We start from the raw sequence: 17458 nt of genomic DNA on the forward strand, positions 1-17458 counted from the left end.
CTTACTGTGTAATACATGTTTGTATAGCTAGAAGCCTAGAAAGTCATGATCCATTTTCGATCTGTAATTGAATAAGTCTAGCTAGATAGCTACTTTTATGTTAAAATAATCGAGTGAATTGCGAAAATCCTCTCTTGTGATATTTCGAATTTGCTATATATGAAAATTCCTATGTTATGCATAATCCGATCCGTCATTGCTCTTCATATCTAATTGAAAAAAGAACAAATACACGAACACGAACACGAACGCTGTTCATATCAAATTGAGTTTCGTCCAAAAAAAATTCACACCAAGCATTTAGAGCATTATATCGAGCTTATATCAGAACCGATATTCCACGTTTCACAATCTCGTTATCAGCATCAAAGTAAACCATAATTTGCACACACACACACAAAAAAAAACAAAAAAAAAAAAAAAAAAAAGAAGCAAAAGTACTATTACAAGAAATACGATCTTTTAATTCTGTCAAATGTGGGAGTTTCCCCAAATACGTATAGCACGGTCGTCACTTGCAGAAGCCAGCATATGAGGATTAGCTGGATTCCAGCTCACGCAGTTCACCACTGCAGAATGTCCTTCCAACGTACAGATCAGCTCCCCCGACCACCTATTCCATATGTATACCTGTATATATAGATAAAACCGTATATATGAACTGGTCGGTCACTCATTCGACCGTATATAAAAAAAATACGAGGCTTAGCTTTGATGACTAGTAATAAGATCAAAGCATATGTGTTTTAAGTACACATGTTCATCCAATCAAGAAACATGAATAAATAGTTCAAAAATAGCATACTACCTTGGAGTCCTCGCTTCCACTGGCAATAAAGCCTTGACCGATTCCACCGAAACAAGCCTTCACAACTAAACGTCTTCGTCTATGGCCCTTGTACTTCATCACCATCACTGGAAAAGCAGAATCTTCTATGTTCCACAGATGAATTTCTTCGTTCAACATGCTAACAAGCAGAAAATTACCATCTTCTGACAAAGTTAACGACACTATAGCTCCATCTTCCTTTATGAATTTCACGCACTCCCACCTCCAGTCAAAGAACATTATCTCATTTCCTTTACAAGTTGCTATAATCTCGGACCCGTCACATGTCATCGCCAGGTCAGCGATCCTAGTGGGCTTCATCGGTCGCCATTGTTGCCCCATTGTTCCTTGTAGATTCCACCTGACAATAATGCCGTCAGTAAAACTAACGAATATACTCTCCCCATTTTGGCCCCACGCACACGAGATTGTACCACAATCTTTTCCGTATGTGAGGAGACAGACTCCTGTGGGAGAAATGTTCCACCGCTTCACGGTCTCCTCTACACCACAGGTCAGAAGTTGATTATCGTCGGGGCTCCATGCAATATTGGATACTGGTTTGGTGTGACCCATTAATGTAGTCAGATACGAAAATCTGCCAGACTCCAGAACCTACAAAAACGAAAAAAATGATCACAGGGTAATAATGTATTGCTTGATCAAATGAAATACATATATAAAGATTCACACAACATAGCGCAATGATCTTAAATAACACTTGAGAGATAATTAGTTTGAAACAAGAAAGCAGCATTACCGTCCATATAATCACAAAGCAATCTCTGGTTGATGCGGCCAAGTATTTCCCATTGTGAGAAAATTGCAATAACCATACTTCACCCCACAAACCCTCTATTTTCTACAGCATTTACAAAAAAATAAAATAAACGAGAGGTCAATTGGTTGCAGACGATGACATAACACATCAGAATTAGTAAATAATTTCTTTTACCAACAAGTTCTAAATAAGTAAATCACCTCTAAACCAATAGAAGGAATATCCTCTCTTCCACACAGATGATTAGTGAACAATGATACTTCCCCAACCGACAAGTTGTGAAACCTACAAGAATTCTTTTGAAAGTCGAGAGCCTGTTCGAAAAGATCGATCAATCTTTTTTCTCGAATCATCAGCGTTGGGGGAATCAAAATTTTCAAATCCTCTAATACTTCATCACGAGACACGAGTTCAACTTCGTCCCTCCCATATAATAGTTCCAATTTTTTTCGCTTCAATATAACCGAGGACATCTTCTTAACACTTGAACTAAGATCACGCAAAATTTCTAGAACTTCATCCCATTTACCATCCTTTACACGATCTATACAAGAATTTATTCGTTCGGAATGCAACTGTATTCCCAAGACTTCCTCTAGCAACTTCCCTGTCTCTTTATAGCCAAGTGAATATAACACAGCGGTTATAACTTGAACAAGTTCGTCTTTCTTAAAAACATATTTCGAGCCAACAAATCTGTTACCCCCTTGAGATGATGTACTGGGCAAATCCATCGAGTAACTGAATGAGCAGTTCACAATACCTTCCACGGAAAGTAGGTACCGCTTCGATTAAAATGCAATATTTCTGTACAGAATAGAAAAAGGTATGAATTATTTATTAGGGCAATAATTCTTCCCCAAATCTAAAATACCCAAAATCACAAAAAATTTAGAACTCGTTATTTCTAATCGTCTACATACTTCCCCTGATATTTAATTACGCTTCAAATAACCAAAATCAAAATCCTAAATGAATGGATCGAAGAAAGCCAGAAACCCTAGTCTCGGATAAACACAGTAATCAATTCCCCCAGATTTTAAATACTAAATCTCACAAAAATTTTAGAACTCATAATTTCTAATCGTGATATTCAATTACGCTTCAAAAAAACCCAAAAAAAAATCCTAAAATGAATGGATCGAAGAAAGCCAGAAACCCTAGTCTCGGATAAACACAGTAATCAATTCCCCCAGATTTTAAATACTAAATCTCACAAAAATTTTAGAACTCATAATTTCTAATCGTGATATTCAATTACGCTTCAAAAAAACCCAAACAAAAATCCTAAAATGAATGGATCGAAGAAAGCCAGAAACCCTAGTCTCGGATAAACACAGTAATCAATTTACCCCAAATTTTAAATACTAAATCTCACAAACATCTTGGAACTCATAATTTCCAATAAATTCCATAAACATGCTACTAAATTAGGGTAAGAAAAATAAAGCAACGAATTCCGTAAAAGAAGATTCGAAATGAGTAAAAATAAACATGAACAAATTTCGAACCTGCGTTTTTTCAGAACTTGTACAGCTGATTGAAGAAATTTCGCAGTGATTGAAGAACAGCGATTGAAGAAACAGAGATTTGCGGTTGTTGAAAGAAATGGGTTTCTGAAATGGGTTGGTGATGCTCTGTTTTTTAAGTTTGAAGCGGAATCAGTTATTTTCCCTCCCAAGAAAAAAACAGGAACGGGTTATTGCATTTGGTACCCTTGTACTTTGTTATTATTGTTAAAAAAACCCTATATTATTTTTTTTAGAAAAAAAAATCCTCATTGATTCAATTTTATTAGCAAACTAACCCTAAATAGTAAATACTCATCTTTTAGGGGTTGTGTGCTGAATAAAATATCTTCTGAGGGAGTTTTTTGCTATTATTTAGACGATAAGTTTTTATACTCATCTTTTGGATTTTTATTTATTTATTTATTCTTATTCTTATTATTATTTGGAACTTATGCTCATTTTTATAGTTTATGTAAATATATCTATAATTAAAAATTTAATTCAATTTTGAGTAATCAAAATGAGTAAAAAAACTCGCCAAAAACAACAAAGAACCAAAGCAAGAAAAAAAAAAAGACATATATCAAAATGAAAATGAGTAAAATCTCGAATTTGCCACTGCTTACTAACAAGTTTAAACCAAGAAAATTGTTTACAGTTTAAACCATGCACCTATCTATGAATGAAACAACAACCGCCAATGCTATGAAGAGAACAACAAAGTAGATAGATGTGTTCTTTTTTTACATGTTTGATTGATTATATACTAAGTAAAAGCGATTCCTCGTTTTTTCTTTTTCTTTTTCTTTTTTACATGTTTGATTAATTCGGTCGAAACTCTTCATCACCATTTGTGTTTCCCCAAATACGTATGGTATTGTCATCACTTCCAGAAGCCAACATATACGGATCAACCGGATGGCAGCTCACACAGTTCACTCTTTTCGTATGACCAGCCAACGTGCCTATCAGCCCTTCCGTTTCCCTATCCCATATGTACACCTACACACCCTCACACACACAGTATGTATATATCTGTTTTATCACTTCATTAACACAAATTTCAAAAAATTGAATAATAATAATAATACCCACCTGGGAGTCTACACTTCCACAGACAATTAACATTTGTCTGGGCCCACCAAAACAAGCCCTCACTGAATAAGAAGGAGGCCTATGGGCTTTGTACACCTTCACCAGCTTCGGAGGAACTTCAATGCACCAGAGATGTAGTTCTTGATTCAATAGGCTCAGTAGCAAATACTTACTGTCTTCCGATAAACAAAACGAGATTATAGTACGTCCCATTTCCGTTATGAATCTCGAGGTACCCCGCTTCCAATTAAACAACAGTATCCTATCTTGATTACAGGTAGTTATTACCTCTCTCCCGTCACCAGTGATCGCCATGTCAGCCTCCAACGTGGTTTTATCCCCTTTCCAGCATCCTATCTCTCGGCCTTCAAGACTCCACATGACAATACTGTCGTCGTTACCACCAGTGAATATACTCTGCCCATCTGGGGCCCACTCACACGAGACCATACCGACACCCGTTTTTTTATACGTGTGGAGACAACCGCAAGAAGGAATACTCCAACGTCTAACAGCCTCATGTGAACCGCAGGTCAGAAGTTGTGTATTATCAGGGCTCCATGTAATATTGGTGACGGGTGCTTGGCGATCGAATAAATCACCCTTCCACTTTAATGAGTCAATCGCTTCAACCTACAAAATGGAATAAAATGACGATTCAAAACAATATAAGGATTCCGCATGCATCTTTCGCTGAAATTCGTACACTAGGTGACATAACATAGCGGTTTAAAACAGTATGTATATTTCATTTCAGCCAACAGCGCAGAAATAGTTTATCCACTTCATCGTGTTCACGTATGACTAATTTCTCCTTTTGTTTTCCTTTCTTCGTGTTTTTTTCCCTCTCGATTAGCTTACTTCAATTTATAAAACAAAGAGGGGAAAACAAAGTAAGTGTCGTGCATGGTAAAATACAATAGACTTTGGAAATGTCACGCACGATAAAACAGATTCCACATGGATCTTTCGCTGAAATTCCTACACTAGTTTTGGTGATAAAGTCGTAGTCATGTACTCATATCTGCATTATATCACATTCTATGGATTAATCACATGCTAACCAGAATTGAATTAGTATTGCTAACATTGACTGATATTGAAAAAAAAAAAGAAAGAAGAAAAACAGTTTGTCTGAATCGGGCATCAAATCTTTGCCGGTGTGCTATTTTTTCCCGTGTCTCTCTTAATTTACTGTCTTTTCTATGCTGAAATATCTTACTACATATACAGTCACCAACATCAAATGGTTTAAGAATCATCACTGCACAGTAATTTTTACTCAATATTAAACAAAAATTAAAGAAAAAATCGAAAGAAGCAGCACCATTACCTTCCATATATTCACATAAGGATCGGTCGGTGATACTGCGGCCAAGTATTCCCCATCGTGAGAAAATTTCAACAACTTGATTTGAGACCATAGTCCATATAATTTCTACAGCATTTACAAAAGTAAAAGAGGGATAAACAACACTATAAGAAAAAAAAACAGAAATAACTGCGAATCATTTCGAAACCGTATTACTTTCACTGCTATAAAGAAATCAATTCGAAACCATATTACTTATCCTACACACACAGACACACCGACACACACACACACACACACACACACACATATATATATATATATAAACAGATTCAGACAGAACATTGAGTGTACTTCCACACTTTTGCATAAACAAGGATCATTTCATCTTTTACTTCGTTTTCTATGATTTCGTTTTCTGTAGCGGAAGAAGGTAATCATCACGTAAACAAGGTTAATATAGGTTTTCTTGTGACTATACGTTCATGTGTTCTGCTTGAGGAAAGTATATCACGATTCTAAAGGAATATATCCTTTTAAATGAATATTCTAGCATTACACCAAAAAAAAAAAAAATTACCTTGAGAATTATCGAAGGAACCTCATTTCTTCCACACTGATGATTAGTGATCAATGACACTTCCCTAACGAAGGAGTTGTGATACTTACAAGCACCCTTTTGAAATTCGATAGCCTGTTCGACAAGATCAACCAATCTTTTATCTGGAACCATCACTTCTGGGGGAAACAACTTTCGTAATTCCTTTAATACTTCCGTACGAGATCTGGGGTTCGGTTCTTGACCAAGTAAATTCTGCGGTGGAAATATAATCAAACTAGAGGCCTCACGCACGATCTCATCACTGTTAGAAAGTGGAGAGATTTCTTTCTGGAGAGTCTTCAAAGCCCTTTCGAGTTCGCCTTCGGATATCAGTTCAGAAAACTTGTACTTCAATATAAGCAAAGATATCTTGTCAACAGATTTACCGATATCACGCACTGTAGCAAGACTTTCATTCCATTTACCAGCAATAATTTGCTCAATCAACAAATGCACTCGTTCGGCATGCAAATGTATTCCCGATTCTCTCTCTAGAGACTTCCCCACCGTATCATAGCCGAGCGAATACAACACCTCGGTTATAACTCGAACCAGTTCAACTTTCTTGATAACACGTTTTGAACCAACAAACTCGTCACCCCCTTGAGATGATGCAGAGGGCAAATCCATTGAGTAACTGAATCAAGTAAAATTCACAACACGTTATGAAAAATACGCTTCGATTAAAGTGTAATAAGATACAATTCTGTACAGAAAAACCACTCCGTCCCCAAATCTGAAATACCCAAAATCACGAAACGTTTTCGAACTCACAATTTCTACAAGACATGCTACTCAATTAGGGTTACAAAAAAAATAAAAATCAGAATCATATATCAATTAAAATACAATAAACAATAAATCAATTTCCGATTATGTACAGAAAAAAAAAATGAATGAGTTGATATATTAGCGCAACACATGAATAAGAAGAGCAGAGAATAAAATGAGATAACAAGTTATAAATCCCCAAATCTGAAACCACAGTTTCGAATCATCTACGTACATGCTACTCAATCACGATTTAAATAAAAACACAGAATCACAAATCGATTAAAACACACAATAAAGAAGAAATCGATTTCGAACCTTCAACGGGCTGATTGCTCGAGAAATTTCCAAAACTTCGGGCCTGAAGGAGAGCAGAGATTCGCGATTGTTGAGAGAAATGAATGGGTGTTTGCTGAAGTTGATGAAATGAATGGGGGTTTGCTATTTATTTATATTTATATTATAATTATAATAATTGTTGTTTTTAAGTTTGAAACAGTATTCAGTTATTTTCCCTCCTAAACAAACAGCTCTCTCTTTCTCTCTCTCTCTAGAAATAAAAAATAAAAAAATCGATTACGGAAACAGTATTTCACTATGAATACGAAATTCAGAATTACTAAGTTTGAGAACATATTAGATTTTGATTTTTATTATTACGTATATTATATTATGCTAAAAAATTGGAAATTCAGAATTCTGTTGATTTGGATAAAAAAAAAAACCGATTTTGAAACAAGCTATATTATTCTAATTTTTGAAATTCCCATTTCCGATTTTCTTGAATTTGTTTGTAACGGAATTACTTGACTAGTAGTAACTTGTAAGTAGTAACACACGCGTATACGTACACGTTTACGTATACTTTTAACGCCAAATACGTACAGTATGATCGTCACTTCCAGAAGCCACCAGTAGAGGATGAGCTGGATTCCAGGTCACAGAGTTCACCGTGTCAGAATGACCATGAACCGTACCGAGCAGCTCCCCGGAACACCTATGCCAGACGTATACCTATATATATAAAACCGGTCGATCGATCACTCATTCCGTATAATAAAAATACGAATTTTTTGAAAAGAATAATTTAATTTACCCAGGAGTCCTCGCTTCCACTGGCAATATACCGTCCGAAAAAGCAAGCCCTCACAACGTATTTAGTACATTATGCCCCTTGTAAACCGTCACAATCTCGGGATCTTCAAACCCTATGTTCCATAGATGAATTTCTTCGTTCGATAAGCTAACGAGCAAAAAGTTACCATCTCCTGACAACGTAAAAGAAACTATATCTCCGTCTTCGTAGATGAATCTCTTCGACTCGGTTCCCCATTTGAATAAAAGTATCGTATTGCGTTCACAAGCAGTTACAACAACCTCCCTCCCCCCGTCGTCAAGAGTGACCGCCAGGTCAGCAATAATCCTCGTAATTCCCAATATGCCATCCCAAGATCGAAGCTCCTCTCCTTGTAGACTCCACATGACAATACTGCCGTCATTGAGGCCAGCGAATATAGTCTCCCCATGTGGGCCCCACGCGCACGAGACTGTGCCAAGATTCTCTTTTCCCTCGTACGTGTGGAGACACGAGGAGATCAAGTGATGATCATCTCCTCCTGTGGGAGGAATGTTCCACCGCTTCACGGTCTCCCCTACACCACAGCTCAGTAATTCAACGTCGTCGTGTCTCCATGTAATATACGAGACCGGTTTGGTGTGGCCCACTAATTTTGTCGTCATAGGCCCAAACCACAGATCCTCGAAAATCTACCAAAAACTTTGAAGTCAATCTTAAATAACATTTAACAAATTAGTTTGTAAGAAAAAAAAAAAACCGCGACGCGACGCATTAATTACCGGCCACACGATCACATCAGCACCACCGGTGGCGGCCAAGTATTTCCCGGAGTGAGAAAATTGCACGAACCAAACTTCACCCGCTCCGTCACCCTTTAATAACTATAATAAAGGAACGATCAATACATAAACATCGATCAATATATACGTATTAAAAAAAAGGGAAAAAAAATGTCACCTGTTTAATTCGATAAGGAGCCCCTTTTCCATGTTGAGGATAACCGAAGTATTTTTTTCTCGGGGGAAACAAATTTCGCAAATCTTCTAATACTCTCTTACGAGAGCTGATCGTAAGTCCTGATTGATCTTGACCACAGAAGTTGTGCTGCGATGGAGATGGAGACACGATCAAAGCAGGGAGCAGCTTACGAGTTATTTTATTACCGTTATCGAGTGAAGCGATCTCGTGCTTGAGCATCAGATAAGCATCAACAGCTTTGTCGTCTCGAGATAAATGTTCGTGAAATTTGTTCTTCAATATAACAAAGGTTATTTTGTCAACATACTTATCAATGTCACGCAGTGTGGATCGACTTTCGTCCCATTTACCATCGATTATTTGCTCCATGAACAAATCTACTCGTTCTTTATGCAACTCGATTCCGGGCCCTTTGTCGAGTGAATATAACAACTTGGTTATATCTCGAACGAGTTTAGTTTTCTTAACAACCCTCTTTGAAAAAAAAACTGATGCATCACCACCACCCTCTTGATATGATGATGCAGAGGGCAAACCCATGGAGGATTAACTGAATCTTGATCAAAGAAAAAAAAAAGGAATCTTTATGGAACAAAAATACACAAATTGATTTATTAGGTCAAATAATTAATTAATTAATTAATACGAATCAAGAAATACCCAAAATCGAAAACATTTTTTGAAACCCTAGTTTTTAATCATACAACAGAGTTGTCCATATGTAACAAACCTGCCAATTCTTTTGGCTATTTTTCTGTGGTTAATTAATTAAGAGCGGGTAAAACGAATTCAGTGTAACGGTATTCAACAAAGTTTGAGAACATATTAGATTTTGATTTTTTATTATTACGTATATTATATTATGGTTGACTACAAAATTGGAAATTCAGAATTCTGTTGATTTCGATAAAAAAAAAAAAAATCCGATTTTGGAACAAGCTATTTTATTCTAATTTTTGAAATTCCCATTTCCGATTTTCTTGAATTTGTTTGTAACGGAATTACTGTTTCACTTCCGTAGAAAAATTGGGTTTTCCAAAAGTGTTAATTTCGATCAGATCCGTCCGATTTACATTCCTTTACAACTAAAAACACTTTGAGCTGGAAAAAAAAAAAAAAGTACGATCAAGAAAATCCTTTACACAACTGCCAATCCTTTACATCTCTTCCTTTATGAGATTTTCTAGTATTGATTCATTCAATCCTGTCAGGTGAAGGGAAAATTGTAAGAGATTTCATCAAATAAATAATAATAATAATTGTGTTGAAAGAAGAGATTACATTACAACTCACATGTAATTAAGTTCTCTTGTCACAACAGTCTGATACGTGTGGGCATTAACAGCCCATCTAATTACCGTACGATCGTCGCTTCCAGAAGCCAGCATACGAGGATGAGCTCGATTCCAGCTCACACAGTTCACAGTGTCCGAATGACCAACAAACACACCAACCAGCCTTCCCGATGCCTTACACCATACGTGTACCTATACATATAAAACCGGCCGTATATTAAAAAAAATTACAGAAACTTTTAATGAATTAATAATATACATACGTTGGAGTCCTCGCTTCCACTAGCAATAAACAGTCCACAAAAACAAGCCCTCACAACGTATCTTTTACGTGTATGCCCCTCGAAAGTCCTCACCAACCGGGGAGGTACAGGTCTTATGTCCCACAGATTAATTCTTTCATCGGCCAAGCTAACAAGCAGATAACAACCATCTTCCGACATTGAAAACGAAACTATATCGCCATCTTCGTAGATGAATCTCTCCCACCCGGTTTCCCATCTGAAGAAAAGTATCGTATTGTAATCACGGGTAGTTATGAGCTCCCTCCCGTTACGAGTGATCGCCAGGTCAGCAATCATCGTGGTTCTCCTGCCGTCCCAAAATCCAACCTCTTCTCCTTCTAGATTCCACCTGACAATATTGCCGTTATTGAGACCAGCGAATATACTCTTCCCATTTCGGGCCCACGCACACGAGACTGTGCCAAGATTCTCTTTTCGGTACGTGTGGAGACAGGAGACGTCTCCCGTGGGAGAAATTTTCCACCGCTTCACGGTCTCCTCTACACCACAGGTCAGAAGTTGAAGATCATTGGGGTCTCTCCATGTAATATACGAGACAGGTTGGATGTGGCCCACTAATGGAGTCAGACGCACAATCCCGCGAGACGGCCGAATCTACACACACACAAAAAAAAAAAATTGATTGATCCCCATTCCCCAGCATTTAAGGAGGAAAGTAAATTTAAGTAAAGCTACACGCACAAACAAACAAAAAAAACGGAAGACGGTTAAGTAAAGCTTCATATAAACAGAGCATAATGATTGATTTCAAACAATATGAGTTGAAAAACGGTACACAGTTGGTGGTTTTTCTTGAGCTGATTCTTTTACCACAGTACGGCCAATAGATAATCTTTCATTACCTCAGACATATTCACATCATTACCACTCGTGGCAGCCAAGTATCTCCCACAGGGAGAAAATTGCACGCACCACACTTCACCCAGCCCGTGATTCTTTAATGTCTATATATAATACCAAAAAAAAAAACCCCCCAAAGAGAGATCAATACATAAGTGATGGAATATAGGTTTTGTTGTGACACTCTTCATGGCATAATAAATCACTAATATATCAATATGTAAAATCACCTGTATAGTTATGTACGGAACCTCGTCTTTTCCATGTTGATAACTAGGCTTCAATGATTTTTTTGGGAGAAGCAGTTTTCCTAAATCCTTTAATACTCTCTTACGAGACCTGATTCCCGATTCTTGACCGCATAAATTCTCGGATGGAGATATAATCAGAGAAGAGAGCTCACGAGTTATTTCATCACTGTTATCAAGTGGAGCGATCTCGAGCCCGATAGTCTTACAAGATTCCATGACTTTGTCTTCAGATAAAAGTTCGTAAAATTTTCGCTCCAATATAAGCAAGGATATCTTGTCAGCATGTTTACAAACATCAAGCAGTGTAGATTGACTTTCATCACATTTACCGTCAATTATTTGCTCGATAAACAAATCTACTAGTTCTTTATGCAACTCTATTACGGGCCCTTTCTCGAGACTCTTGCCTTTCCTATCGTAGCCGAGTGAATATAACAGACTCTTCATACCTTGAACGAGTTTAGTTTTCTTAAGAACCGTGTTCGAACGAACAACTTCATTGCCACCCCCTTGAGATGATGTAGAGGGCAAATCCATGGATTAACTGACTCTTGTACAATCCACCTGCCGCGAAAAAGTACGCCTCGATACAGTTTCGTACAGAGTAATGAACAAAAATGCACAAATTGATTTATTAGGGCAGATCCACGAAAACAATTCTTCCCCAAATCTGAAATACCCAAAATCGCAAACATTTTTGGAACACATGCTACTCAATTAAGCTTCGATAGAATCAAATTCAGAAATCAAAATCGCAAATCAAACTAAAACACAATAAACTATAAACCAAACGACGCCGTAAAGAAGATTAAGAGAATCAATTTCCGACCTGCGTAATTAGAACTTCAACCGGCTGATAATTCCAGAATTTTCCAAAATCTTCAGAGAACAGCGATTGTGTGCGCGATTCTTGGAACGAATCGATAGCGAATGTGAAGAAAAATAAAATGAAATTGCGATTCGAAAAGTTGAATTTTATAAAGCTGTTTTTGAGTTTGAAGCTGAAACTGTATTTTCCCTCCGAAGGAAAAATATGAGCGTCTACTGTACAACATTTATTTATATTAAAAAAGAAAGGCTAAATTGTTATTTTCCCTCCTAAAGAAACAGTTTCTCTCTCTCTCTCTCTCTCTCTCTCTCTCTCTCTCTCTCTCTCTCTCTCTCTCTCTCTCTCTCTCTCTCTCTCTCTCTCTCTCTCTCTCTCTCTCTCTCTCTCTTACAAATAAAAACGAAATATTTTCTGAGTTCCATCGATTACGATAAAAATATTTCCGATTATGCAAATAGTTTTTCACTCTGAATATGAAATTCCGATTTTTTTTATAACTAAATTGTAGAATATATTAGATTTTATTTTTTGATTATGAAATTTGGAAATTCAGAATTCTGTTGATTTCTATTAAAAAAAAAATCGATTTTCGTACAAGTTTTTTCATTCCCATTTTTGAAATTCCGATTATATATTTTCTTGAGTTTGTTTGGACCGGAATTAGTTTTTCAATTCCGAAAAAAAAAAATATATAAAGCGAAATTTTCGAATTCCATCGATTCGATCCAAATATTTCCGATTATGGAAATAGTTTTTCACTTTGAATACAAAATTCCGAATTTTTTTATAACTAAATTGGAGAACATATTATAGTTTTTTTTATTTTTGATTATTACGTATATTATATTATTATTATTATTATTATTTTTTTTTTGAGCAAATTCAAGTTCATTACAAGAGGAAGGAGAGAAGGGCCGAGGGGGGGACTCGAACCTTAGACATACCAACTCTTCTAATAAGCGTTGGTTACGTATATTACATTATGAGTGACTGAAATTTTGGAAATTAAGAATTATGCTGATTTCGATAAAAAAATCGGATTTTGGAACAAGCTTTTTTGCTTTCCAATTTTTGAAATTCCAGTTTCCGATTTTCTTGAATTTGTTTGGAATGGAATTAGTGTTTCACTTCCGTATAAAAATTGGGGTTTTTCCAAATGTGTTAACTTCGATCAGATCCTTCCGATTTACATCCCTAGACTAGAGACACACTTTGAGAAATAAAAAAAAAAAAAAATTGTAGAGACAGTGTGTGTAAATTGGAAAGAAATACTGTCAATTTCCAATGTGTAGAATTCAATTTACAAAAGAAAAAAGAAAAAAAAATAGCAAAAGTGTAAACAAACTATACAACTAATCAAGAAAATCCACATATGAAACAACATATGATTGAATGTATACTCATCTCTTCCTTTTTCCAGACACAACTTCATGTGATTTAAATCTGCAATTGATTCATCATTTCAATCAATTGCCTCACTTGCAGCACCCTGTCAGGTAAAGGGAAAATTTCAAAGAGATTTCATCAAATATATAATAAAATTGTGTTGAAATAAATTGAGATTACAACTCACAGGTAATCACGTTCTCTTATCAAAACAGTAGAGTACGTGGTCTCAAGAACATCCCAGCCTTTTACGATACGATCGTCACTTCCAGAAACCAGCATAAGATGACGAGCTCGATTCCAGCTCACACAGTTCACAGTGTCCGAATGACCAACAAACACACCAACCAGCCTTCCCGTTCCCCTATGCCACACGTATACCTATACATATAAAACCCGTACATATAAAAACCGGTCACTCATTCTGTGTATTAAAAAAAAAATTACAGAAACTTTTAATGAATTAATAATATACATATACCTTGGAGTCCTCGCTTCCACTAGCAATAAACAGTCCACAAAAACAAGCCCTCACAACGTATCTTTTACGTTTATGCCCCTCGAAAGTCTTCAACAACCCGGGATTTTCAGGTCGTATGTCCCACAGATCAATTGTTTCATTGGCCAAGCTAACAAGCAGATAAAAACCATCTTCCGACACTGAAAACGAAACTATATCGGCATCTTCGTTGATGAATCTCTCGGCGCCGGTCTCCCATCCGAAGAAACGTATCGTACGGTAATTACAGGTAGTTATGAGCTCCCCACTGCCACGAGCGATCGCCAGGTCAGCAATCCTTGTGGTTCTACTGCCTTCCCAAATTCGAAGCTCTTCTCCTTGTAGATTCCACATGACAATACTGCCGTTATTAAGACCAGCGAATATACTCTCCCCATCTGGGGCCCACGCACACGAGACTGTGCCAAGATTCTCTCTTCGGTACGTGTGGAGACAGATTCCTGTGCGAGAAGTGTTCCACCGCCTCACGTTCTCCTCTACACCACAGGTCAGAAGTTGAAGAGCATTGCTTCTCCATGTAATATACGAGACTGGTTGTATGTGACCCACTAATGTACTCCAAGGCACAATCGAGCCGGACTCCCGAAACTACACACACACACACACACACACACACACACACACAAAAAAGAAAAAAAAAAAAGAAAAAAGAAAACAAAAAGGAAAACGGTTAAGTAAAGTTTCATATTTCAGTACAACAATAGACAAAATCACTGATTCTACTTCATCTGAAATAACGTTTACCGGATAAGTTTAAAAAAGAAGCCGCATTACCTCCCACATATTCACACGATTACCACTGGTGGCAGCCAAATATTGCCCACAGTCAGAAAATTGCATGGACCACACTTCACCCTGCCCGGAACTCTTTAATGTCTATAATACCAAAAAAAACCCCAAAAGAGAGATCAATACATTAGTGACGGGATAATATCTTTCTACCGAAAAAGACAGAATATACACATAACGAAGGCATACACGAGTTGAACTTTTAAAGGCATTACACATAAGAAATCACTACTATAGTAGATTCTCGGATATGTATCGATATTAAGAACTTACAAAATATATTAGTTGACAGTCATGTATGTAAAATCACCTGTGTATTATAAGGAACCTCGTCTTTTCCACGTTGATGATTAAACTTCAATGATTTTGTAGTGAGAAGCAGATTTTCCAAATCCTCTAATACTCTACTACGAAACCAGAGTCCCGATTCTTGACCGCATAAATTCTGGGATGGAGATAAAATCAAAGCAGAGAGCTTACGAGTTATTTCATCACTGTTCTCAAGTGGAGCGATCTCGTACCTAAGAGTCTTACTAGCTTCTATGACTTTGTCTCCAGATAACAGTTCGTAAAATTTGTGCTCCAATATAAGCAAGGATATCTTGTCAACATATTTTTTACCAATATCACGAAGTGTAGATAGACTTTCATCCCATTTACCATCGAGTATTTGCTCGATAAACAAATCTACTCGTTCTTTATGCAACTCTATTCCGGGCCCTTTCTCTAGACTCTTCCCTTCCCTATCACAGCCGAACGAATATAACAGCCTCTTTATACCTCGAACGAGTTTATTTTTCTTAAGAACCATGTTCGAACGAACAACTTCATTGCCACCCCCTTGAGATGATGTAGAGGGCAAATCCATGGAGTAACAATCACCTGCCACGAAGTAACAATCTCTCTTGAAAAGGAATCTTTGAGGAATTAAGATACATTTCCGTACAGAATAATGAACAGAAATGCACAAATTGATTTATTAGGGCAAAATCACGAAAACAATTCTTCCCCAAATCTGAAATACCCAAAATCGCAAACATTTTTGGAACCCATGCTACTCAATTAAGCTTCTATAGATCAAATTCAGAAATCAAAATCGCAAACAAACTAAAACACAATAAATTATAAACCAAACGACGCCGTAAAGAAAGAAGATTAAGAGAATCAATTTCCGACCTGCGTAATTAGAACTTCAACCGGCTGATAATTCCAGAATTTTCCAAAATCTTCAGAGAACTGCGATTGTGCGTGCGATTCTTGAAGCAAATCGATAGCGAATTTGAAGAAATTAATGGAGAAAAAAGAAAATGAAATTGCGATTCAAAAAGTTGAATTTTGATAAAGCTGTTTTTCAGTTTGAAGCTGAAACTGTTTTTTCCCTCCAAAGGAAAAATATGAGCGTCTACTGAGTACTCACTACTGTACTACGTTTATTTATATTAAAAAAGAAAGGCCAAATTGTATTTTGGACCCTAAACTATGACCGTCTTTGCATATTCCACCCTTAAGAAATCACAAATGACATCTTGACCCAACAATTAATATTAATTAGGCAAGTTGCATCCCAAGGTTAAAAAAAACACCTATATTTCACCAACTTCTAAGGTTAATATAGTCCTTTTCCATTTTTTTTATCCCAACACATGGATTTGAGAGGGTAAATGTCATAGTTTTTGTTTTTCCATGTTTGACTAAATCTATGCCAAAATGGTTATTTAATGACTATGGTAAACTACAGCCAGCCTGAGGTAATGTCAAATTACGATAACTTTCCTCATATTTGGGTAATATTACAACCATCTTCTTTAACTATGAATCTTTTTTATGGTGTCAAACACTTGTCCCGTTCCACCAAAGTAAGACCTGATCACAACGAGAAAGTTGACGTTTATGCCCTTTGAACTTCATCGTCATTATGGGTTTTTTGAGCCCTATATTCCATAAATGAAGCTCTTCGTTCGACACACTAACGAGAAAAAAATCACCATTGTCCGATAAACAAAACGAAACCACATCTCTATCTTCCTCCTCGATCAATCTCTCCGAACTGTACCTACTCCTTTGAGGGCGACAACTCTCCACCTCGACGGAGAAGGAGGAGGGCGGAAATAAAGTGAGTAGATTAATAGACAGCATGCATGCTCTATAATTGTCTTTTCACATTATTTCAGAAACTATTTTTTTTTTCTTTTGATATATTAATTTAATAAAACTCTACTGAGTTAAATTTGTTGCAACGTCAGAATTTAATGTTGTGGTCTTGATTATTGTTTGTTTAGTGTAACGA

General features: G+C 36.6%; 5 protein-coding genes across 6 annotated transcripts; all 5 read right to left on the reverse strand.

Moving 5' to 3' along the window:
* Positions 1-322: 322 nt before the first annotated feature.
* On the reverse strand, positions 323-3255 carry LOC105951968 (WD repeat-containing protein 26 homolog). The gene is made up of 5 exons (XM_012975459.2): positions 3122-3255; positions 1811-2373; positions 1590-1691; positions 809-1444; positions 323-630 (listed from the first exon to the last, which is right to left on the reverse strand). The coding sequence occupies exons 2-5, from the start codon at positions 2342-2344 to the stop codon at positions 472-474; spliced, it is 1431 nt and encodes a 476-aa protein (XP_012830913.2). The 5' UTR covers positions 2345-2373; positions 3122-3255; the 3' UTR covers positions 323-471.
* A 449-nt stretch (positions 3256-3704) lies between these two features.
* Positions 3705-7323, reverse strand: LOC105951969 (WD repeat-containing protein 26 homolog). Its single transcript, XM_012975460.2, has 5 exons — positions 7219-7323; positions 6109-6766; positions 5550-5654; positions 4217-4849; positions 3705-4123 (listed from the first exon to the last, which is right to left on the reverse strand). Exons 2-5 carry the CDS (start codon positions 6757-6759, stop codon positions 3944-3946), a joined length of 1569 nt encoding a protein of 522 aa, XP_012830914.2. The 5' UTR covers positions 6760-6766; positions 7219-7323; the 3' UTR covers positions 3705-3943.
* Positions 7324-7565: 242 nt separating this feature from the next.
* On the reverse strand, positions 7566-9645 carry LOC105951847 (WD repeat-containing protein 26 homolog). The gene is made up of 4 exons (XM_012975307.2): positions 8936-9645; positions 8758-8859; positions 7997-8667; positions 7566-7914 (listed from the first exon to the last, which is right to left on the reverse strand). The coding sequence occupies exons 1-3, from the start codon at positions 9494-9496 to the stop codon at positions 8047-8049; spliced, it is 1284 nt and encodes a 427-aa protein (XP_012830761.2). The 5' UTR covers positions 9497-9645; the 3' UTR covers positions 7566-7914; positions 7997-8046.
* A 329-nt stretch (positions 9646-9974) lies between these two features.
* Positions 9975-12656, reverse strand: LOC105951868 (WD repeat-containing protein 26 homolog). 2 transcript variants are annotated; one of them, XM_088811638.1, is made up of 6 exons: positions 12477-12656; positions 11627-12211; positions 11399-11500; positions 10515-11150; positions 10250-10443; positions 9975-10160 (listed from the first exon to the last, which is right to left on the reverse strand). In XM_088811638.1, exons 2-6 carry the CDS (start codon positions 12182-12184, stop codon positions 10151-10153), a joined length of 1500 nt encoding a protein of 499 aa, XP_088667764.1. In that variant the 5' UTR covers positions 12185-12211; positions 12477-12656; the 3' UTR covers positions 9975-10150. The 2 variants fall into 2 exon arrangements, with proteins under 2 accessions (XP_088667764.1, XP_088667765.1); XM_088811639.1 differs by lacking the exon at positions 12477-12656 and having other exon boundaries at positions 11627-12264.
* Positions 12657-13726: 1070 nt separating this feature from the next.
* Positions 13727-16578, reverse strand: LOC105951971 (WD repeat-containing protein 26 homolog). The gene is made up of 6 exons (XM_012975461.2): positions 16348-16578; positions 15482-16053; positions 15157-15258; positions 14344-14970; positions 14050-14243; positions 13727-13965 (listed from the first exon to the last, which is right to left on the reverse strand). Exons 2-6 carry the CDS (start codon positions 16037-16039, stop codon positions 13914-13916), a joined length of 1533 nt encoding a protein of 510 aa, XP_012830915.2. The 5' UTR covers positions 16040-16053; positions 16348-16578; the 3' UTR covers positions 13727-13913.
* Between the last annotated feature and the right edge of the window lie 880 nt (positions 16579-17458).

The sequence above is a fragment of the Erythranthe guttata genome, chromosome 13 (assembly GCF_056151865.1).
Source record: "Erythranthe guttata isolate IM_541 chromosome 13, IM_541, whole genome shotgun sequence".
NCBI lineage: Eukaryota > Viridiplantae > Streptophyta > Magnoliopsida > Lamiales > Phrymaceae > Erythranthe > Erythranthe guttata.

What these genes read in the sequence shown, in the direction of transcription:
- LOC105951968 (XM_012975459.2), bottom strand. Translation starts at nt 2,344, where the DNA reads ATGGATTTGCCCAGTACATCATCTCAAGGGGGTAACAGATTTGTTGGC. An exon ending in GCTTTGTGATTATATGGACG is followed by an intron (nt 1,445 to 1,589) that starts GTAATGCTGCTT and finishes TCGTTTTTGTAG; the next exon opens with GTTCTGGAGTCTGGCAGATT. An exon ending in GTGGAAGCGAGGACTCCAAG is followed by an intron (nt 631 to 808) that starts GTAGTATGCTAT and finishes CTATATATACAG; the next exon opens with GTATACATATGGAATAGGTG.
- LOC105951971 (XM_012975461.2), bottom strand. Translation starts at nt 16,039, where the DNA reads ATGGATTTGCCCTCTACATCATCTCAAGGGGGTGGCAATGAAGTTGTT. An exon ending in GTGGAAGCGAGGACTCCAAG is followed by an intron (nt 14,244 to 14,343) that starts GTATATGTATAT and finishes TTATATGTATAG; the next exon opens with GTATACGTGTGGCATAGGGG. An exon ending in ATAAGAGAACGTGATTACCT is followed by an intron (nt 13,966 to 14,049) that starts GTGAGTTGTAAT and finishes TTTACCTGACAG; the next exon opens with GGTGCTGCAAGTGAGGCAAT.
- LOC105951868 (XM_088811638.1), bottom strand. Translation starts at nt 12,184, where the DNA reads ATGGATTTGCCCTCTACATCATCTCAAGGGGGTGGCAATGAAGTTGTT. An exon ending in TTCCGTACATAACTATACAG is followed by an intron (nt 11,501 to 11,626) that starts GTGATTTTACAT and finishes TATTATATATAG; the next exon opens with ACATTAAAGAATCACGGGCT. An exon ending in GTGGAAGCGAGGACTCCAAC is followed by an intron (nt 10,444 to 10,514) that starts GTATGTATATTA and finishes TTATATGTATAG; the next exon opens with GTACACGTATGGTGTAAGGC.
- LOC105951969 (XM_012975460.2), bottom strand. Translation starts at nt 6,759, where the DNA reads ATGGATTTGCCCTCTGCATCATCTCAAGGGGGTGACGAGTTTGTTGGT. An exon ending in TTCCTTCGATAATTCTCAAG is followed by an intron (nt 5,655 to 6,108) that starts GTAATTTTTTTT and finishes TAAATGCTGTAG; the next exon opens with AAATTATATGGACTATGGTC. An exon ending in CTTATGTGAATATATGGAAG is followed by an intron (nt 4,850 to 5,549) that starts GTAATGGTGCTG and finishes TCCATTTTGTAG; the next exon opens with GTTGAAGCGATTGACTCATT.
- LOC105951847 (XM_012975307.2), bottom strand. Translation starts at nt 9,496, where the DNA reads ATGGGTTTGCCCTCTGCATCATCATATCAAGAGGGTGGTGGTGATGCA. An exon ending in CTCCTTATCGAATTAAACAG is followed by an intron (nt 8,860 to 8,935) that starts GTGACATTTTTT and finishes CCTTTATTATAG; the next exon opens with TTATTAAAGGGTGACGGAGC. An exon ending in CTGATGTGATCGTGTGGCCG is followed by an intron (nt 8,668 to 8,757) that starts GTAATTAATGCG and finishes AGTTTTTGGTAG; the next exon opens with ATTTTCGAGGATCTGTGGTT.